The sequence below is a fragment of the Bubalus kerabau genome, chromosome 7 (assembly GCF_029407905.1).
Source record: "Bubalus kerabau isolate K-KA32 ecotype Philippines breed swamp buffalo chromosome 7, PCC_UOA_SB_1v2, whole genome shotgun sequence".
NCBI lineage: Eukaryota > Metazoa > Chordata > Mammalia > Artiodactyla > Bovidae > Bubalus > Bubalus kerabau.
Window position 1 is genome coordinate 87602501 of NC_073630.1, and position 24059 is coordinate 87626559.

A 24059-nucleotide genomic window follows, 5' to 3' on the forward strand; every position below is an offset into this window, starting at 1 on the left:
TAACTTATATGCAGAGTACATCATGAGAAACGCTCGGCTGGAAGAAGCAGGGGCTGGAATCAAGATTGCTGGGAGAAGTACCAATAACCTCAGATATGCAGATGACACCATGCTTATGGCAGAAAGGGAAGAGGAACTAAAAAGCCTCTTGATGAAAGTGAAAGAGGAGAGTGAAAAAGTTGGCTTAAAGCTCAACATTCAGAAAACGAAGATCATGGCATCTGGTCCCATCACTTCATGGGAAATAGATGGGGAAACAGTGGAAACAGTGTCAGACTTTATTTTTTGGGGCTCCAAAAACACTGCAGATGGTGACTGTAGCCATGAAATTAAAAGACGCTTACTCCCTGGAAGGAAAGTTATAACCAACCTAGATAGCATATTGAAAAGCAGAGACATTACTTTGCCAACAAAGGTCTGTCTAGTCAAGGCTATGTTTTTTCCCGTGGTCATGTACGGATGTGAGAGTTGGACTGTGAAGAAAGCTGAGCGCTGAAGAATTGATGCTTTTGAATTGTGGTGTTGGAGAAGACTCTTGAGAGTCCCTTGGACTGCAAAGAGATCCAACCAGTCCATACTAAAGGAGATCAGTCCTGGGTGTTCATTGGAGGGACTGATGCTGAAGCTGAAACTCCAATATTTTGGCCACCTCATGCGAAGAGCTGACTCACTGGAAAAGACCCTGATTCTGGAGGGATTGGAGGCAGGAGGAGAAGGGGACAACAGAGGATGAGATGGCTGGATGGCATCACCGACTTGACGGACATGAGTTTGAGTAAACTCCGGGAGTTGGTGATGGACAGGAAGGCCTGGCATGCTGTGATTCATGGGGTTGCAAAGAGTTGGACATGACTGAGCGACTGAACTGAACTGAACTGATGGCTTAATTTGAACGTGATCATGAACACTAATAAACGATTATTTATTTAAAGATAAGACTCTACATTAAAAACACAATTTACATTCCTTATGCTGCTAATAATTATACCTAAACCACTCTTACCACTGAATACACTAGCAAAACAGCATTACTTAATGGCATCTGGTCCCATCACTTCATGGGAAATAGATGGGGAAACAGTGGAAACTGTGTCAGACTTTTATTTTTTTGGGCTCCAAAATCACTGCAGATGGTGACTGCAGCCATGAAATTAAAAGACTCTTACTCCTTGGAAGGAAAGTTTTGACCAACCTAGATAGCATATTCAAAAGCAGAGACATTACTTTGCCAACAAAGGTCCGTCTAGTCAAGGCTATGTTTTTTCCCGTGGTCATGTATGGATGTGAGAGTTGGACTGTGAAGAAAGCTGAGCACCGAAGAATTGATGCTTTTGAATTGTGGTGTTGTAGAAGACTCTTGAGAGTCCCTTGGACTGCAAGGAGATCCAATCAGTTCATTCTGAAGGAGATGAGCCCTGGGATTTCTTTGGAAGGACTGACGTAAAGCTGAAACTCCAGTACTTTGGCCACCTCATGCTAAGAGTTGACTCACTGGAAAAGACTCTGATGCTGGGAGGGATTGGGAGCAGGAGGAGAAGGGGAGGACAGAGGATGAGATAGCTGGATGGCATCACTGACTCGATGGACGTGAGTCTGAGTGAACTCTGGAAGTTGGTGATGGACAGGGAGGCCTGGCGTGCTGTGATTCATGGGGTCACAAAGAGTCGGACACGACTGAGCGACTGAACTGAACTGACTGAATAGCATTTGTCAAATATAAATTATAAATTTACATATTTTAATTATTAAAACTATTTGAAACTTTTAAATAGAATATGTTCAAAGTTTTTCAAAAAATAAAGGGCCTGAAAAGTGTCCTTTGATACACTCTTGCCAGTTATTCTTTCTGATAACAGAAACCAAGGGTTTTTCATCCTTGATGCTTTTACGCTATACAGTCTCAAACTTTTATCATTCCTATGCTTTCTACCTTCAGAAGTTTATACTTAGATGCTAGGGAATCTGAAGATTCATGATGCCAATGTAACTCCATGGACAGTTCAAGAGTCCTGAAAGTGCATGACTGCTAAGCGAACAGTAGTGGAAATCAAATAAAAGGATAGAAAATTCATCCCCTTACTCTCACAAATGAGAGAAATACATTCTAGAATGCAACTCTGGGTTAAATACCAATATCTTCAACAAATGATCTTGTCAGTTTCTATTATAGAATTAAATTGTGGTCGCACATCACACCCAATTCATGCATGAAAATATATTTTTGCTTTTATATTGATCAATACTATGTTGTAACTTAGAATGTGTTTATACGGGTAACTAATTCAGCCTTAAGTATAAAAAATATTAAAATAGAGAACTAACCCACTGGCACAAAGGAGAAAACTTTCCTGTTACAGCTTTCAGTACTTCTTGGCTGGCAACACCTCCTACTGCTGCAGCAAGTGGGGGTAAAAAGCCTTGGGCAGTCCAAGAAAGCCAACGCACGATGTCATAATTTACTTCAGGCTGAAACACAAGCCACAAGAGACAATAGTCTTAATAGTATTCTTATGGTATACGCAAAACTGCAATGACTTGATGTGAGAATAACTGTAGTTTAACTTTTAAAAAAGCTACTCAATTTCCACAGTAGTTTTTAAATCCTAAAAAAAGTCCCAATCTCATAACAAAAGATCCAACTGCATGTCAGTTAATTTAAACAGTATTTTTCTTGACCAGTACCCATGCATTTTTGTTTTTTGACTCTCCACGTTACACTAGGGAACAACTTAGAATTAACTGATTATCAACCATTTATAGTTCTTTTTAGAGACCAGTTCTGTGATGTTAATTAGCCAGAATTTTTAAAGACACATTTTAATGAAAAAACATGGTAAAACCTTGAACCAGATAAATAAAAATAAAATGGTCCAAGGATAAGAAGGGATAAGGAGCTATCATTTTACGTTAAGTGGTACATAAAAAGTAAAACAGTAACAAAATGAGGCAATGTATTGTTAGAAAAGGCAGTTTACAGAAGCAACTAAGCCCGTGTATCACAACTGTTGAGCCTGTACTCTAGAGCCTGGGAGCTGCAACTACTGAGCCCACGTGTTGCAGTTGCTAAAGCCTGTGTACCCTTGACAGTCCGTGTTCTGCAACAAGGGAAGCTACCAAGATGAGAAGCCTGCATACTGCAACTACAGAGTAGCCCCCGTGTGATGTAACTAGAGAAAAACCCATACAGCAAAGAAGACCCAGCACAGTCAAAAATAAATAAACAAACAGAATTCTAAAAAAAAAAAAATCTTAAAAGGCAGTTTAGAAAAAAAATTAAGAGAGTAATGGCACTTTTACATACTAATCTAAGGGCCACTCATCACAAAGTTCTCATTATCATACTTAAAGATGATGTTTTTCAAAATATAATTTATTAGTATTTTTAAGGAAAAAATGGAGAACTGGATTTTAGAGCTATTATTTTAGCACAATTTCTTATTTGTCACAAAGATCTCTTCATGAGCTCTGGCTTCTCTTTCTCTTCCTGTTCTTTCAATATCAGTAACTGTAATCTTAATTTAAGATTCAAGTAGGGATCAATTAATCTCTTGAAATTCTACGTGAAATAACAGTATGTGTGTATTTAGAGGGGAATACTGTTAATTCTAAACTCCTTCTGAGAAATGCTTCCCTGGTGGTTCAGATCTGCAGATGCAGGAGACCTGGGTTCAATCCCTGAGTTGGGAAGATCCCCTGGAGAAGGGAATGGCTACCCACTCCATTATTCTTACTTGGAGAATCCACGGACAGAGAAATCAGACAGGCTACATTCCATGGGGTTGCAAAGAGTTGGACATGACAGAGTGACTAACACTTTCACTTTCTTTCTGAGAAATGCACCAGAGAGCACATGTGATTTCAAGTCTTATTTAAAAGCTACAGTAGTCAAGAAAGGATGGTACTAGTAGAAAGACAGAAACAACTAATGGAAGACAATACTGAATTCAGAAAGAGCCATACACATATGTGGTCAACGAACTTCTGATAAAGAAGCCAAAAAAACAATGAAGAAAAAACTGTCTTTTCAATAAATAGTCTAGAATTACTGGATATTCTGATACAAAAAATTAACTTAGTTCTATGCCTGACAAGGTAGAAAAAGATGAATTCATAAATTTACAAAACTGTACACAATGAGTTCAAAATGTATAATGATGTACACTGTGCAAGGTCTATAAACACAAACTCACAACACAATAAATCTTCTAAAAGAAAATAAAGGAGAAAAGCTTTGTGATTTGGGCTTTACAAAGGCACAAACCATAAAAAAGAAAAAGCTGATGAATTAAACTTTATCAAAATTAAAAACTTCTGTTCCTTGAAAGACATTGTAATAACATGAAAAGACAACCCACAGACTGGAAGAGAATATCTATAAAATGTGTATCTGATAAAAAACTGATTTCTATATATAAAGAACTCACTTAATCAATAAGAAGATGATCTAATTAAAAGAGGCAAAGGTTTGAAAAACTCAAGTTGAATTTAATGTCAAGTAACTTGCCTACTGTCACAGAGTCAATAAGTAGCAAAACTGGAATTTGAAGGCTAAGAGAACATTAATATATAGAAAATTTCTATGTTATACAGTTTTTGACACCCAAACTGAATGTTTACCTTCTCTTCCAAGGTTTCACTAATAGATGTTGCTAGTTTCAACAGTTCTTCTGAATCTTGTTGGCACCTAGAATTCAAAATAAAGCACCTCAATGTCAATTTTCTCAATAGCTAATTGAAATTTAAGAAATATGTTAAAAAGCTGGACTTTTGCCAACTATGTAACACGAAGTGTTTACTGATTTTAAAGACAGCTGGTTTATAAATACATTCCTTCAAAATCAGGCTCACTTAAGAATAGTTTATAATTAAGAATTTAGTTTTAAATGTACAAAGCAAAAACTTTTTGCAACAATATGTAGAAAGTAAAAATTATATAATGGATTTATAATTCAATAGTTCTCAGATTTTTTTAAGTTGTAGCTTTTGAAGACTTCAAAATAGGAAAAATTTTATTTAGTATAACTCCATTTTTATAAATTGATCTTTCCACTTGTAGGAGAAAAACAGGCTGGGTCAGAAGTGTTTACACAATTTGGTGTATCTAGTAGTATTACAATAAGAAAAAAGGTTGTTTCAAAGAAAGAACATTACCCAACATTTGGCTTGCGACTATAGTTCTCCTGAAATTGGTCCAAGGCAAGCATGGCTAAGTGAATCTCTAAAGGTGCCTATTGAGAACATTAAAAATTGGTCAGTATTTATTGAGTGTATAATATGTGTCAGGCACTGTGCTAACACTTTTAAGACATTATTTAACTTAATCAATAAATGAATTAGCTTATTACTATTATCTTTATTTAACAGATGAGGAAGCTGAGGCTTGAGAAGTTAAAGGACTTGACTTCAAGCTATAGTTAAGTAACAGATCCAAGTTTTAATCCCAGGCTGTATGACTGGTTTTCATTAGGTTATCCACATGAAACAAAGTAGTATCAGCTAAACAAAGGAAACAAAATGTTGGTACGATAATTCCTTTTTCTTTCCTTATCAATTACTTATAAATTTGGAAACTGTTATTATAATTCTTTACTTATCACAAATACATTCACCAGTATAAAACTGATCCAGTGATTTCAAAAAGCAAAATAAATGCTTCCAAGATTTTTAGGGAAGAAATATTATATAAAACTCTACATGATTCAGAAAATCTCTTAGTAAGATTACCTTTGCATAAATTAATGAAACCACCTTTTAACTATCAAACCTGGCATATCATAAAAGAAAACCTTTTCCCTATTATTCAAACATTTTCCATTATATAAAATCCTATTTTTAATCTAGGAGTCAGCCTGATACATGAATACAACCTTTATTTTTAAAGAAGCTAATGATCTGACAGAAAAGTGTATGTGTATATACACACACACACACACACACACACACACACACACTATAAATATATATATAGTTGCTCTCTCTATATAGTTGCACTATATATATATATATATATACACACAGTTGCACTATATATATATATATAGTTGCACTATATATATTTATATATACATATATATAGTTGGTCTGTTTTAAATTTATAATTGCTTATCATTCCCATCCCCCACTGCACTGATCTCTCAAATCTACAGTGTTTGTTTACCTCAGGTTTGCTAAAATCCACAATAAGGTACTTTGGATGTTTTAGTTGCATCTCTAATGATTCCTAATAGAAAAAAAAAACAAACAAACAATAGAAAAAAATCCACTATTACTTCAGAGCAAGTAAGTGACTACTTGATAAATGACACAGAACACTAAAAGCAACGGCTTCTTCTAAGAGGTCTGATATAAGTAAGGTTGGGCTAATACGTTTTAACTGAAATGTAAAGTAGCTATCATTCCCTGGTTACTCATTTTCTTACTATCTCACTTTATATTTTTAATGTTAAATGCAACTGGACAACCTACTCCACATAATAAATTTGGAAAACTTAAACATGTGTGTGTGTACTCGAAAAAATCTATTATCTTAATCGAAGAGCTACCATATTTTTTCTGATACCAAGTTTCAAGACTTGTTATACCTGACAAGACTTGAATAATACCCAGTTAAAATTTTTTGTGTGGAGCAAAGAACACACGAAGGCCAAAAAACTCAACAAACAAGACAATAACCCACCCCCTCTGAAAAAAACCCCACCAAACCCAATCTTAAATTTATTGAGGCATAAGTTGAAGCATAATTAAAAACTAGGGACAATAGGAAGAGGAAGCAATGCTGGGGCAGATTTGACAAGATGCAGTATTTTAATCTGTTGTTTCGCTCTAACTCTGGGCTGAACAAAACCTTGCAGAGGACTTCAGTTAATAATTGTTCTGGAAAAGAAGTTAGTCAAGTCAACACCTTGAGAACGTTCAAGAAAAAAGAGATATATTAGACTACTTATAATGAGAAGTGGCCTAAGGATTTAAGAAGTTAGCCTCTCAGCAAGAGGCTCCTTAATTCCTTGATAAAAGTAGTCTCTACATTCTCTTTAAACAGATACATACATTTCCTTTCAATCCCAGTTTATAGGAATTATTTAACATATCTAACATACACCTTCGTGAAACCCCAAAAAATTAAAATCTAAAAACCTGGAATAACAAATATGATAAATAAAAGAAATATTTCTTTTGCTTTAAAAATGTAACTGAATAATAAAACAAAATATATACTGAATCAATGCTTGTTAAACTTTTCAAATACATATTAGTTACATCTTCTGTCTTAGGAAGTAATTATAAGAAGTATGATCAACTGTCTGAATTTTTTTTGTTAATGTCGGTTTATTTCCATTGACTTCATTTTCCTCAGAGTGGGTACAAATTAAAAAACAAAATCCCTTCAGTGAGTAATTTTATTGTTTTTTTTCTCTCTTGCCATTCTTCCGTAAAGAAATATATTTAATAAAAAAAAAATACTTACAAAGCAGAATGTTTTAGAAGTCTTAACTTGAATAGCTATGCCTCCATGTAAATAAGGTTCCAGTTCTGTAGTATCACCAATGCTAAAAGAAAATGGTGATACCACTAAAAGAAGGGAAAAAAGAAAACCATTATCTACTGATATGAGTATTTAATTTGAAAGTTTATGATCAAAAAGATGTTAATTTTTCATAATTTAAAAAATTAAGAAAATTTCAGTATAAATCTCTTCTATTTCGCGCGGTGTGTGGGTAGGTGGAAGTTGGGGAGCTAGACAGATTATCTTTCCAATATGAATATAAGGACTTAAACGTGAAAACACCCAAGAAAACTTGGAAGGAAAAAAGGGAATGAGAGGTGCTTATTATTAGGTATTAAAATACTTTATGAAGGCTCAATAATTAATATTCTGGTATGTTATATACATAGTTGATAATAATACAACTGTGATACTGGCTCATGAATAGAAAGGCAGAAAGATTTATTATTCAGTAACAGACCCACAAAAGACAAAATTAAGGTGGTACCACAAACCAGTAAAGAAAAGATGACTCAATAAATTTTTTGGGAAAAAAGTCACGTGGGGAAGTACTCCAAATGGACAGAAGTTTTAAATGTCAAAAAGATCATTAGGTAAGAGTAAGGGATAAAAATTTCTTTAAAACTTTGCAGTAAGGAAGGCATTTCTAATTATGACTCAAAAACATCTAAGAAAAAATAGAAAACTTTCACATCATATACACACAGTAAAAGCCATCACAAAGTCAAATTCCACATTACAAAAAAATGTTTTGTGACTCATATTAAAAAAAAAAAAACAACCCTTAGCAAATATGCCCCATATATTAGGAGTTTGGGGGAAAATGATCAATAATACTCATTAAGAAAATGGGTAAAGGATAGATGACTCACATTAAAGGAAAATGAAACAGCTCTAAAGCTTAAGAAAAGATACTTAACCTCATTCATAATACATAAAATGCAAATCAAAATTATACTATACCATATTCAAGAGACCATGAAATACTATGAGCCATAAAGGGGAGAGGAGGAGACTATTCTACACTAATGATGTGAAAAGACCATCGAGATCTTGGGTTTAATGGACACGCAAAGGGTTTCTATTCATAAGATGCTACCTTGTATGTAAAAATGCCTAAGGAAAACCTGGAAGGGCACCTAATAAACTAAGAAGAATGAACAGATAAGAATGAGAGGGAGCCAAAGGTGGGCAGTAAAGTTTTCATTGTAAACATCTGCCTTCTATTTCTTTTGAATGATTTGCTTATTCCAAAAATTCAATTAAATAAAAAGCCTTATATATTAACTAGACAGAAAAGACCAGCAGAGTAAACATTGAACTTAGTTGCCGTTAGTTCTGGAGTAGAGAGGAGAGGTCTGAAATGGTACTCATTTTTAACTCTATTTAAACATATATATATATATATATATATATGTACACATAGACATATATATATACACACACATATATAAAGAATGAGTTCAATTCAGTCGCTCAGTTGTGTCCGATTCTTTGTGACCCCATGAACCGTAGCACGCCAGGCCTCCCTGTCCATAACCAACTACCGGAGTCCACCCAAACCCATGTCCATTGAGTCGGTGATGCCATCCAACCATTTCATCCTCTGTCATCCGCTTCTCCTCCTGCTCTCAATCTTTCCCAGCCATCAGGTTCTTTTCAAACGAGTCAGCTCTTCGCATCAGGTGGCCAAAGTATTGGAGTTTCAACTTTAGCATCAGTCCTTCCAATGAACACCCAGGACTGATCTCCTTTAGGATGGACTGGTTTCATCTCCTTGCAGTCCAAGGGACTCTCAAGAGCCTTCTCCAACACTACAGTTCAAAAGCATCTATTCTTCGGCGCTCAGCTTTCTTCACAGTCCAACTCTCACATCCAAACATGACCACGGGAAAAACCATAGCCTTGACTAGACGAACCTTTGTTGGCAAAGTAATGTCTCTGCTTTTCAATATGCCATCTAGGTTGGTCATAACTTTCCTTCCAAGGAGTAAGCGTCTTTTAATTTCATGGCTGCAGTCACCATCTACAGTGATTTTGGAACCCCCCCAAATAAAGTCTGACACTGTTTCCCCATCTATTTGCTATGAAGTGATGGGACCGGATGCCAGGATCTTAGTTTTCTGAATGTTGAACTTTAAGTCAACTTTTTCACTCTCCTCTTTCACTTTCATCAAGAGGCTCTTTAGTTCTTTTTCACTTTCTGCCATAAGCGTGGTGTCATCTGCATATCTGAGGTTATTGATATTTCTCCCAGTGATCTTGATTCCAGCTTATGCTTCCTCCAGCCCCAGTGTTTCTCATGATGTACTCTGCATAGAAGTTAAATAAGCAGGGTGACAATACACAACCTTGACATACTCCTTTTCTTATTTGGAACCAGTCTGTTGTTGCATGTCAGTTTCTCAAGAGGCAGGTCAGGTGGTCTGGTATTCCCATCTCAAGAAGAATTTTCCACAGTTTATTGTGACCCACACAGTCAAAGGCTTTGGCATAGTCAATAAAGCAGAAATAGATGTTTTTCTGGAACTCTCTTGCTTTTTCAATGATCCATTGGATGTTAGCAATTTATATCAAGAATAAACATATACTATTTTAGTCATTTAAAAATGCTTTTCAAGTAACAAGAAAATTACTTTAAAGCAGTAAAGTATCAATTAATAAATATCAGGGGACAAAAAGACTTATCAATTGCTTCTCTACTTAAATATTCTTTCTCTGCTCAAAGAATTTTTCATGCAAAATGTGGGTTTTCTTTATTTTCATTTCTTGTTATCCAGTGGTTTCTCCTTTCATAAATATAGCCCCAAGATTTGGATCCAGCACCACAGTCCACCACTGAATGGACCCCAAAACAAAAAAGGATACTCTTAAATAACTGAGTCAATTTATGCAAAAATAGACACAAAAATTTTAATATCAATAATCTGAACCTGTATTTTACATATTTAGATACAGTCTGAGGAACAAAATACAATAGATTTATTACCAAAGCTTCTTAAAAATAGATTCAAAATTGTTTTGCTATGAAGAGCTCGTAACAGGGACTGACTTTTTTCTCTCCTGAGGATCCATTTTTGTAGTCATTAAAAGAAAAAAAGGTAATCAGTTTACCACCAGTCTATACACTAATCACATAATTACATATTCAGATGCCCTAAAGATAAAACTGAGTCACTCTCAGCTGAACAGGTGTAAACATGCTGTCTGTGAGTTACACAATGTAAAGCAATGTCTTTAGCTCTTTTACACATGGCTGGAGGAAAATCATAAACTATGAAACTAATGATGCCATAAATTTATTCTCTTCAATTTCAAATGGCCTTAAATGAAACCTGGTAACTTTTGGATTTTTAAAACTGTTTATTCTCTTCAGATCTCTGCCCTTGACATCTTATCTCTCCTTTGGGTCATGATTTCACCTTAGTCTACTAACAAAACAGACTCCTTCAGCTTCCTGCCAATAAGTCCACAAATCTGCCTGCAGTTAACATTCATTCATCTCTTTTTTCCAAGTCACTGAACAAAAAAGTATCTTCACTTGAATACTTCACTGTCACCTCACCTAAACAGCCTAGACTGTACTCATCTTCTCTCCAAAATTTGCTCCCTTTTTTGTACTCCCTAATGTGTGAATAAATAAGGTGTCAGAATCTTCACTTATCTACCATGAGATAACAGTATATCTCTTGCTATCTCAACTCCCACTGTAGAGCTGCTATATCTTTAAGTTCCTTGAATTCTGTCTTGTTTCTTATTGCTTGCTTCTGCACAGAATACTCTTATCACCATCTTCCTAAGCGAACACAACCAGTTATAATTAAGACACCCCAACCCTACTGCTGCTACACCAAAACTGAGCAGGGATCCTTGCTAAGGTTAGAGTTTTCAGAATGCCTTTTCTCTGTAACACCACTGCCTAATGTTAGTATCTCCTTACTTTGTGTGGATAACAATAAACTGTGGAAAATTCTTAAAAAATGGGAATACCAGACCACCTTACCTGCCTCCTGAGAAATCTGTATGCAGGTCAAGAACCAATAGTTAGAACCAGACATGGAACAATGGACTGGTTACAAATTGGGAAAGGAGTACATCAAGGCTGTATGTCGTCACACTGCTTATTTAACTTATATGCAGACTACATCGTGTGAAATGCTGGATTGGAGGAAGCACAAGCTGGAATCAAGACTGCCGGGAGAAATATCAATAACCTCAGATACGCAAATGATACCACCCTTATGGCAGAGAGCAAAGAGGAATTAAAGAGCCTCTTGATGAAGGTGAAAGAGGAGGGAGAAAAAGCTGGCTTAACACTAAATAGTCCCTAAATGTCCACCGGCAGACGAATGGATAACGAAGTTGTGGTACATATACACAATGAAATATTACATAGCTATAAGAAGGAATGCATCTGAGTCAGTTCTAATGAGGTGGATGAAACTGAAGCCTATTATATAGAGTGAAGTAAGTCAGGAAGAGAAACACGAATACTGTATGTTAACACATATACATGGAATTTAGAAAGACAGTAATAACGATCCTATATGCAAGGCAGCAAACGAGACATAGATATAAAGAACAGACTTTTGACTCTGTGGGAGAAGGCGAGGGTGGGAAGATTTGAGAGAATAGCACTGAAACATGTATATTACCATACGTAAAATAGACGTCCAATACAAGTTTGATGCATGAAGCAGGGCATTCAAAGCTGGTGCTCTGGGACAACCCAGAGAGATGGGGTGGGGGGTTTGGGATGAGGGTAAACATGTGTACCTGTAGATGTCTACCTGTGGCTGATGGCAAAATCATCACAATATTGTAAACCAATTATCTTCCAATTAAATAATTAAGAAAAAAAACTCAACATCCAAAAAACTAAGATCATGGCATCCAGTCCCATTACCTCATGGCAAATAGATGGGAAAACAATGGAAACAGTGACAGACTTTATTTTCTTGGGCTCCAAAATCACTGCAGATGGTGACTGAAGCCATGATATTAAAAGACGCTTGTTCCTTGGAAGAAAAGTTATGACAGACCTAGAGAGCATGTTAAAAAGCAGAAAGATTACTTTGCTGACAATGGTCCATATAGTCAAAGCTAGGTTTTTTCCAGTAGTCATGTATGCATGTGAGAGTTGGACTATAAAGAAAGCTGAACGCCAAAGAATTGAGGCTTTTGAACTGTCGTGTCGGACAAGACTCTTGAGAGTCCCTTGGACTGCAAGGAGATCAAACCAGTCAATCCAAAAGGAAATCAACCTTGAATATTCATTGGAAGAACTGATGCTGAAGCTGAAGCTCCAATACATGGCTACCTGATGTGAAGCATTGACTCATTAGAAAAGACCCTGACACTGGGAAAGATTGAAGGCAGGAGGAGAAGTGTCAACAGAGGACGAGATGGTTGGATGGCATCACCAACTCAAAGGACATAAGTTTGAGTAAGCTCAAGGAGATGATGAAGGACAGGGAAGCCTAGTGTGCTGCAGTTCATGGGGTTGCAAAGAGTTGCACACGACTGAGCAACTAAACAACAAGTTGGATTGAATGTCTTGAGGTGAAGAACTGGATCACCCCTTTTGAGTTGATGCTGTGTTCTCAAAAAGTAGAGTTCTGAACTATAAATGCACTGAATAATGAATAAGTATAAACAAATTAATAAACATAAACTTACCAGTTATTTGTTGTGTGGATCCATTTAAGCTTGTCATTCCATTAATTTCTCGAAATGTTAGCAACTGTCCTGTTTCAAGTTTGTGAGGATGATTTTCAAGGCAAGTGACAATGCCAGGATTAGCCTAGAAATAAGAGTAAAAACAAGTTCACATAGTCCTTTTTTATACAAATTCCAAATCTCACATAAAAAGGACCATGTTGTCATAAAATTCTCAAAACAACCAAAATTGCAAGCCATTCCTCTTCCATCACAAACACAAATATTTAAAGAACTGTCACAAAACAGTGACAGCCGTATCATTTTTTATAAATGTTTATAATTTCTATGTTGAGCAGAAATATATATCACAAGCAGTTCAAATATTTTAAATTCAAGGATTCCTGTGATTTATAAAAAATACTCAAAGTGACTGAATTCAAGTTTTAAAATCATTTATGAAGGACTCATCACTTCATGGCAAACAGAAGGGGGAAAAGTAGAAGCAGTGACAGATTTTGGGCTCCTTAATCACTGTGAATGGTGACTGCAGCCATGAAATTAGAAGACACTGGTTTCTTAGAAGGAAAGCAATGACAAACCTAGACAGTATATTCAAAATCAAAGACATCACTTTGCCAACAAGGGGCTGTACAGTCCAAACTATGGTCTCACATGTGCAGATGTGAGAGTTGAATCACAGAGAAGGCTGAGCACCAAAGAATTAATGTTTTCAAATTGTGGTGCTACAGAAGACTCTTGAGAGTTCCTTGGACACTGAGGAGATCAAACCAGTCAGTCATAAAGGAAATCAACCCTGAATACTCATCAGAAGGACTGATGCTGAAGCTGAAGCTCCAGTACTTTGGCCACTTGATACCAAAAGCCAACTCACTGGAAAAGACCCTGAGTCTAGGAAAGACTGAGGGCAAGAGGAGAAGAGAGCAGCAGAGGATGAGATGGTTGGACAGTATCACTGATTCAGTGGACGTGAACCTGGGCAAACTCTGGGTAATACTGAAGGACAGGGAGGCCTGGTGTGCTGCGGTCCATGGGGTCATGAAGAGTCAGACATGACTTACTGACTGAACAACAAGAACAACAACATGAAAGACTGTGTACACAAAAGATGAGTCCAAGTTTGAAAATCAAAGAAATCTAAGAATGAAGGATGGAAATTTAATGCTAGGAAAGTGATATTAACAGTATAAAGCTGCAACACTTTAAATCAAAGAAATAGCCTATAGCCCTGCATATCAGGTAAAAATAAAAGAAATTAGCTTATCTCATCTAAGAGGGTGCATGAGATACAGCAGACAAATAGAAATTTCCTAACTGCATATAAGCCAACCATTGCTTAAATAAGGTGATAATGATTTAATTTATATGAAACTTAATAGAATTATTATTATCTCTGTCATAATTGTGTAGATTCTAAAAATTCTCTTGCTGTTTAATGATTTGAGAAATACAATTAAGACCACAAACATGTAGAAAAAATTAATGTAATGTGGGTTTACTATTAATACTATCTCAAGAATAATAGAATTCATAAGGACCTTAAGGAGAAATGACTTGCAGATAAGTTAAATGAAGACTATCGGATATTTTTCTGATTTTTTATGGCTAGTTTCCATATTTACTGCACTGTTTAATAAAAGAAAATATCAGTGCAATACAAGATTCCTTGGAGCTTATTCTAACTCTATAATATTCTCAGGAACAAATAACAATAACTAGAGAAGGTAAAAGGCTGAACAACAAACTATTCTGTAAGCAAACAGATACAAAAAATGACTTTTTAATGAATTTGCCTTAAAAAGTGGTGAGAATGCCAACATTAACACTGGGTTTAAAAACAAAGCAAAAAGACAGAAGCACAAATACTACTGAAAGTATATATTTTCACTCCTTTGTACTTGGCTTCTTTTGAGCTTTAATGGAAACTGATTATAAAGAGTGCAAATAAAGTTAGTGATTTAGGCTAAAAGGGAACAGTAGTAAAAGTGGATCATAATAGTTTCTCCAATTCTTTTAGGTAATAAACAATTAAGCTTGCATGACATTAAGAGAACACAGAAAATTCAGACCTTTTGATATGACAGTTAATTAACTCTTAAGGTTTCATCCTCCTCCAAATTTTTAGAAATATTTCAAATTAGAAAAGCTTTTGTCTGTGATGACTTAAGTGTCCATCTTCCTGGAGTCAAGAGTGTTGGGCCAAGTGACTTATGGCACACCTAATACATCTATGATCTGACACAATAAATTGTTCAGTAAACACTGATTCACAATTAATGTCCCATAGGAACATGACATAAAACAAAATTAAAATTAATGATATCAGCAAATGCTGATCTATCAATTATTAAATGTTAGATGGAAAACAGAATACTTTCTTAATATTCCAACTTCAATTTTAATCAAATAAAAAAGACTGTGTATTACAATATTTTGCTAATATTACCTTTTTAAAACATCAACTTAAAAATCAAAATAAACAATAATACACATATATAATCATACTTGCGTTATATCTGAAATGAAAATTTCTTTTGGTTCTTCTCCTGTTGTATCTAAAACTTCAAATTCATCACCAAAATCACAAAACAACCGTGACCAAATTCCATGTACATCTGCACTGATGAACTGTGAAATGAAAAAACAAGTTCAAGCTTAATACATTTATATAAAGAAAAAAACTCAACTATCTTTGGACCCTCTGGTGACCATTTTATTTATAATTAAGCATATTCTTTGAGATATAAAGTGATCACAAATATGATAAATTATTTGCAAAGTGGTTTCAGAATCACGAGTTTAGGTATTTAGGACTGGATATTAGTGTCACAAAACTAGAAGCGACACCAGCACATCATTGGATTTACATCATTCTGTAATTTTACAGAATTACATCATTCTGTAATTTTTAAATAACAAAAACTCCTGCCTTATCCTAAAAATAAGCACAGAATATAAGAAAGAGATGCCTTGGTTTAATAGTCTAGCAGTGAATTCTTGTTTTTCATTTTAGAAAAGCAGAATGGAGTGTCCATTCACCAAAAGTGGTAGAGTTAGAGGAAACAAAAGAGAGCTAAAAGCTAAGAGTGAGTCAGCAGAAAAGGGACTGAGGAACAGACCACATCGAAGTCAGGAAAGGTAAAAACCAAATTCTTAAACACAGTCATAAATGTGTTCTTGAAAGTGATTTTTATTCCATACACACACACACACTCTGTTCTAAGAAAATATAAAGAAATTGTTCTTGTGCTTAGTTATTTTTAGATACTGATAATAAAGAAAAATTCTTAATCTGTAACACACATGATACTGTATAAACAGATATTTTTCCAAGAAAAACTAGCCTATTCATATTTAGGCATAAGAATGTAGCTCATTAAAATGACTTATACTCCCTAACAAATAAAGTCATAAAACGGTTAACAGATTACCTTCTATTTGATCATGCACTGCCTTTACTATTGAAACAGCTATTTACAGCATTCTTTATGAGTCATGAAACAGAAGAAAGTTAGAAACTTTTAAGTTTGCAAATTGAAAAACAATTTCTTTCTTTGCAAAACAACTTTAAAGTATGGATAAATGTATCCATCACACAAACAAAAATTTTAGTTTATAAACTAGTATAATTGGAGAAGGCAATGGCACCCCACTCCAGTACTCTTGCCTGGAAAATCCCATGGACAGAGGAGCCTGGTGGGCTACAGTTCATGGGGTTGCCCAGGGACAAGGGAGCCTGGTGGGCTGCCATCTATGGAGTCGCACAGATTCGGACACGACTGAAGCGACTTAGCAGCAGCATAATTACTTTATAAAACTTCTCTGTCCTGTTCGAAGTTTAATGACTACTATATATCTTATTCATCTTAATTTATGAACTATGGCACAAATGTTCTATAAGGTATATATATGCTATGTAAATACCACAGTCCAAAAATTTTCAGCACATCTATCTGATACAGAATGATGATAGTTCAGTGCCTATCTCAAAGGAACAAATAGCATTTTCCTTTTTCCAAAGGAATACAGGACTCCAATAAAGAAGTGCAGTTAGTAATATGTATTCAACTGCAGGGGATGAATTATGATTTGTCCCATCTAGACCTCTTTCCAGTCTTCTGAGTGTCATCACTACTTATCTAATTATTTTGGACAAAAATTTCAGAGTCAGTCTTGATCATTCTTTCCTTCACAACTCTCATTTATCCATGCTCAATCCATTAGTCTTTTTTACAAAGGATACTTCAAATTCAACAACTTCTCACAATCTCTATTTTCATCTCTTTTGAAAAAGGCACAAGCATCTCTCACTTGGACTACTTACTGCATTAGCCCCTAACAGGTCTGGCCACCTCTATTCTACTTTTACAATTCAACAGTTATTTCTTTTTGGTCTCATGATCCCTTCATGTTCTTAAAAATTATTGGCAATCCAATGAGCTTTTGTTTATGTGGGTTATATCTACTGATAATCACTGCGTTAGAAAGAAAAGCCAACATAAACAGACATTCCTTCAGCTGTTAGAGCAATGATATCACCATCAAGTAGACTCTGGAAACTCTACTGCACCCCATAAGAGAATCAAAGTGAAAAAGGCAAATAACATTTCAATATTTTAAAAATAGTTTGACTTTGCAGACCCTAAAAAACGGTTTCAGGGACCCTCAGTGTCCTTGGATCACACTTTGAAAATCAAAATTAAAAATATTACTCATGTAAGAAGTTTCTTATGCAATTCACTGAAAAGCTACAAATTCTAATAGTGAAAGTGCATTTTCTTTGGTAAACTATGTGTCATTATTGAGTGATATTATCACCTTAATTGGAGGGCACTGAGAGCGGCAGAAGTCATTGATCTTCTTCTGCATTGAAAGTTTCATCTCCGTCAATACTACACACTGTTGAGAGGGATACAGGAAATTAAAGATTAGAAAATACACAATTATTTTGGTAGTGTACAACTTCTAACTCAGAAGCATCCCAGTTTGCACTCTGCTAAAAATACATTGTTTTCTTTGTAAAAAATACTAACCTACTGTATTCCATTTTAAGGTTAACACCTTCAGAGATATAGAACAGCAAAAGTGAAAGTAACATACACTGACATCTCTAGGTATCTACAGGGGGATTGGTTCCACAACCAAAACCTGTGGACATTCAAGTCCCTTACATAAAATGGCATAGTACATACAGGGAAAAAACTGCCCACATTGAATTCAATTGCCAGTACAGACTTCACAATTAGAAGCAAACCTTAACATTCTCTATGGTATATATGCATCCAAAATGATTGGAGATTTTGCTTTATCTGTTACTGCCATGGAGCTGCTAAGCTACTCATCAGAGTGTAAATTAAATGCTAGTTTAAAAGGATAACAATTACATTTTTAAAAAGATACATTAGGCTTAAGTTCAGTTCAGTCGCTCAGTTGTGTCCGACTCTTTGCGACCCCATGAATTGCAGCACGCCAGGCCTCCCTGTCCATCACCAACTCCCAGAGTTCACTCAAACTCACGTCCATCGAGTCAGTGATGCCATCCAGCCATCTCATCCTCTGTCGTCCCCTTTTCCTCCTGCCCCCAATCCCTCCAGAATCAGAGTCTTTTCCAATGAGTCAACTCTTCGCATGAGGTGGCCAAAGTACTGGAGTTTCAGCTTTAGCATCATTCCTTCCAAAGAACATCCAGGACTGATCTCCTTTAGAATGGACTGGTTCGATCTTGCAGTCCAAGGGACTCTCAAGAGTCTTCTCCTACACCACACTTCAAAAGCATCAATTCTTCAGCGCTCAGCTTTCTTCACAGTCCAACTCTCACATCCATACATTACCACACGAAAAACCATAGCCTTGACTATACGGACCTTTGTTGGCAAAGTAATATCTCTGCTTTTGAATATTTTATCTAGGTTGGTCATAACTTTCCTTCCAGGGAGTAAGCGTCTTTTAATTTCATGGCTGCAGTCACCATCTGCAGTGATTTTGGAGCCCAAAAGAATAAAGTCTGACACTGTTTCCCCATCTATTTCCCATGAAGTGATGGAACCAATGCCATGATTCAGTTTTCTGAATGTTGAGCTTTAAGCCAACTTTTTCACTCTCCTCTTTCATCAAGAGGCTTTTTAGTTCCTCTTCACTTTCTGCCATAAGGGTGGTGTCATCTGCATATCTGAGGTTATTGATATTTCTCCTGGCAATCTTGATTCCAGCTTGTGCGTCTTCCAGCCCAGCATTTCTCATGATGTACTCTGCATATAAGCTAAATAAGCAGGGTGACAATATACAGACTTGATGTACTCCTTTTCCTATTTGGAACCAGTCTGTTGTTCCATGTCCAGTTCTAACTGTTGCTTCCTAAGCTGCATATAGGTTTCTCAAGAGGCAGGTTGGCTTCAGTTCAGTTCAGTCGCTCAGTCGTGTCCGACTCTTTGCGACCCCATGAATCACAGCACGCCAGGCCTCCCTGTCCATCACCAACTCCTGGAGTTCACTCACACTCACGTCGAGTCAGTGATGCCATCCAGCCATCTCATTCTCTGTCGTCCCCTTCTCCTCCTGCCCCCAATCCTTCCCAACATCAGAGTCTTTTCCAATGAGTCAACTCTTCGCATGGGGGGGCCAAAGTACTGGAGTTTCAGCTTTAGCATCATTCCCTCCAAAGAAATCCCAGGGCTGATCTCCTTCAGAATGGACTGGTTGGATATCCTTGCAGTCCAAGGGACTCTCAAGAGTCTTCTACAACACCACACTTTAAAAGCATCAATTCTTCGGCGCTCAGCCTTCTTCACAGTCCAACTCTCTCACATCCATACATGACCACTGGAAAAACCATAGCCTTGACTAGACGGACTTTTGTTGGCAAAGTATTGTCTCTGCTTTTGAATATGCTATCTAGGTTGGTCATAACTTTCCTTCCAGGGAGTAAGCGTCTTTTAATTTCATGGCTGCAGTCACCATCTGCGGTGATTTTGGAGCCCAAAAAAATGAAAGTCTGACACTGTTTCCACTGGTTCCCCATCTATTTCCCACGAAGTGATGGGACCGGATGCCATGATCTTCGTTTTCTGAATGTTGAGCTTTAAGCCAACTTTTTCACTCTCCCCTTTCACTTTCATCAAGAGGCTTTTTAGTTCCTCTTCACTTTCTGCCATAAGGGTGGTGTCCTCTGCATATCTGAGGTTATTGATATTTCTCCCGGCAATCTTGATTCCAGCTTGTGCTTCTTCCAATCCAGCGTTTCTCATGATGTACCCTGCACATAAGTTAAATAAGCAGGGTGACAATATACAGACTTGACGTACTTCTTTTCCTATTTGGAACCAGTCTGTTGTTCCATGTCCAATTCTAATTGTTGCTTCGAGATTCGACAGATACACATCACATCTTTGTTTTACGACAGTGTTACTAGTCAAACAACGAAGTTCTGTTATTTAATATAGCAAATTATCATTTTCAATGCTTACTTTATCATCACCCAGTGAGATAAGCAAATTAAGTTTTATAATCAGATTTTATCATATCTGCAAAACTCATGAAAGGCCAAAATATTTTATTATGGTCAATTATCTATCAAAAATGTCAAAAGCAGGTCAAATCTCAGTCTGGAGCTTTCCTTGATGCTGGTTCCAGGAAATGAATAACTCACTTTAACTACCAATATCTATCTGGGTGTGGATTTAGTTTTATCTAGCTTGCAACACGACGTGCTTCCTACAGAGACGTAATTCTCCATAGCTCTCCCACTTGGTATTGCCATGAATGCAAGGCTCTGACCATTCTTTACGTGGGTTGTTTCTCAGGATTGCATTCGCCTGGTGCAAACTTGAGAAATGAGATAATGTCTCCTTGGGACAAAGAACAAGCTTATTCATTGCTTGCTATAAAAAGGCAGGTTCCCTGAGCTCAATGTTCCTTTCTTCTAAAGGAACCCACCACATGTGCAGGCATCCACTGAGCCCTCTGCACAGCATGGGGGAGATGTGGAGGAAGGCAGGAGGAAACAAGGCAAATGTCATGCTCACACTTACCAGCTCGGGAGTAATTAAGTCCTTAGTCTCTGACCCAGGAATCTCATGTTTTCTGCTAGCATCCATGAAACTGTAACAAGCTAACTTATTAGCTTTCAAATACGGTAAAATCAAATCTTATTAGACTCAGTACATACTGAGTCTAACAGTACTTACTGAGCCTGGTCTGTGTTTCACCAATGCTGGAAAATTCCCAAGCACCGTTTATTTGAATAAGCCTTTCTCTAGAAGTCCAACCCCATGAATCAGAGCTTTTTACTCAAGCTATCATTTTTTAAAATTTCTCTTTCATATATTCTTTCTGTATGCTGTAGTCTCAAGAATATCCTCAGCTCTATCCTTCAGTCCATTAATTCTTACATGCACTGTTTAATCTACTCATTAAGTTTTAACTTTTAGGACTATTTTTTCCATTTCAAAAAGTTCTATTTGTTATATCTGTCTAACTGCTTTCACTAGTATCTTATTTTCATATTGTATTTTTAATCTCTTCTTATAAGACTTAGTTTGAACATCTTATAGTCCCCATCCAATAATTCTATTATCTGAAATTCTTGGAGGTTTAGCTCTATTGTTTGCTATATCCATTGACTCTTGATCATGCTGAACTTTTTCCTGTCTTATTATTTTGTATTATGAACACAGCCTCATAGGGGCTTTACACATTAGAATAAACTGTGGCTTGGCTGAGGATATATGCCGCTACATCTTTCAGTTTTGTTTCTTTCTGGCATTCCAGTGTATCACCAGCTCAGTACTACGTTTTAACGTTAAGTTCTCAGCTTGGAAAATTTAAGTTCATATCAAACTTATGTGAGGGCATGCCTATGGTTAAGAAGTTCCAGAGAAGATCTTTTTTTTTTTTTTTTTAAATCCAGAGTTCCAGAGAGCTCTGTGTGAATCACAACAAACCATGGAAATTCTTAGAGATGGGAGCTTCAGACCACCTTCCCTGTCTTCTGAGAAACTTGTATGTGGGTCAAGATGCAACAGTTTTAATTGGACATGGAACAACTGACTGGTTCCAAACTGTGAAAGGTGTATGATAAGGCTGCATACTGTCACCTTATTTATTTAACTTATATGCAGAGTATGTGCTGTGCTCATGTGCTGAGTTGTGTCTGACTCTTTAAGACGTTATGGACTGTAGCCTGTCAGGATCTTCTGTCCATGGAATTTTCCAGGCAAAAATACTAGAGTGGGTTGTCATTTCCTACTCCAAGGGAATATTCCTGACCCAGGGATCAAATCTGCATCTCTGGTGTCCTCTGCATTGCTAGGAAAATTCTTTACCACTGCACCACTTGGAGGAGAAGGCAATGGCACCCCACTCCAGTACTCTTGCCTGGAAAATCCCATGGATGGAGGAGCCTGGTAGGCTGCAGTCCATGGGGTCACTATGAGTGGGACACAACTAAGCGACTTCACTTTCACTTTCATGCACTGGAAAAGGAAATGACAACCCACTCCAGTGTTCTTGCCTGGAGAATCCCAGGGGGAGCCTGGTGGGTTGCCATCTCTGGGGTCACACAGAGTTGGACATGACTGAAGTGACTTAGCAGCAGGAGCAGCACCACCACTTGGGAAACCCATATGTAGAGTACATCAAGTGAAATGTCGGGCTGGATGAATCACAAGCTGGAATCAAGATTGCCAGGAGAAATATCAACAACCTCATATATGCAGATGATACTGCCCTAACGGCAAAAAGTGTAGAGTAACTAAAAAGCTTCTTGACAAGTGTGAAAGAGCAGAGTGAAAAAGCTGGCATGAAATTAAACATTCAAAAAACTAAGATCATGGCATCTGGCCCCATTATTTCATGGCAAACAGAAGGGGAAAAAGTAGAAGCAGTGACAGATTTTCTCTTCCTGGGCTCCAAAATCACTGCAGTTGGTGACTGCAGCCATGAAATTAAGACACTTACTCCTTGGAAGGAATACTATGACAAGCCTAGACAGCATATTAAAAAGCAGAGACATCACAAAGATCCTTATAATCAAAGCTATGGTTTTTCCAGTAGTCATGTATGGATGTGAGAGCTGGACCATAAAGAAGGCTGAGTGCCAAAGAACTGTTGCTTTCAAACTGTGGTGCTAGACAGGAGTCTTGAGAGTCCCTTGGACGGCAAGATCATCAAACCAGTCAATCCTAAAGGAAATCAAACTTGAATATTCATTGGAAGGACTGATGCTGAAGCTGTAGCTCCAATACTTTGGCCACCTGATGCAAAGAGCCAACTCAATGGGAAAGACATTGATGCTGGGAAAGACTGAAAGCTAAAGAAGAAGGGGGCAGCAGAGGATGAGATGGTTAGATACAATCACTGACTCAGTGAACATGAATTTGAGCAAACCCTGGGACATAGTAGAAGACAAGAGGAACCTGGCATGCTGCAGTCCATGGGGTTTTAGAGTTGGACATGACCTAGTGACTAAACACCACCACCAAGATAAAATAGACAAATTTCCTATTCTGATGGTCAAAGATTGTTCTAATACACCCTTTCATTAAGGGTATAGCTTTCTGAGGTTCCAGAGAGTTACAAAGAGGTGGTAGGTCTCAATTATATATTGTATCTCATACAGACAAATTTTTATCTAGTTTCTGTGTGACCATTCCCAATTCCCAAGAAATGTGGTAACTGAGACAAGCAAACTCTGTCCAGAAAGTGAACACAGCCACAGTTAACTGGTTTCCTTTTAATTATCTATTCAATTTTGGTCTCTGAGCATTTCTCTTATACTATTTTGACCTCATGCAATCACTGAAAAAGATGTCTATTAAGTAATTCTACTGTAGACAGTCTATTAAATATCTCTAGCAGGATGGATTTCAAGTTATCCAGT

General features: G+C 36.8%; 1 protein-coding gene across 1 annotated transcript in view; it reads right to left on the reverse strand.

Moving 5' to 3' along the window:
- Positions 1 to 24059, reverse strand: part of UBA6 (ubiquitin like modifier activating enzyme 6) — an 88678-nt gene that overhangs the window by 33463 nt on the left and 31156 nt on the right. The window contains exons 7-14 of the mRNA XM_055588697.1: positions 18002 to 18082; positions 15689 to 15811; positions 13184 to 13307; positions 7466 to 7569; positions 6158 to 6220; positions 5152 to 5228; positions 4618 to 4684; positions 2323 to 2466 (exon numbers count right to left, since the gene is read on the reverse strand). Of these exons, the coding sequence (XP_055444672.1) occupies positions 2323 to 2466; positions 4618 to 4684; positions 5152 to 5228; positions 6158 to 6220; positions 7466 to 7569; positions 13184 to 13307; positions 15689 to 15811; positions 18002 to 18082 (783 nt within the window). The remainder of the gene's footprint in view (positions 1 to 2322; positions 2467 to 4617; positions 4685 to 5151; positions 5229 to 6157; positions 6221 to 7465; positions 7570 to 13183; positions 13308 to 15688; positions 15812 to 18001; positions 18083 to 24059) is intronic.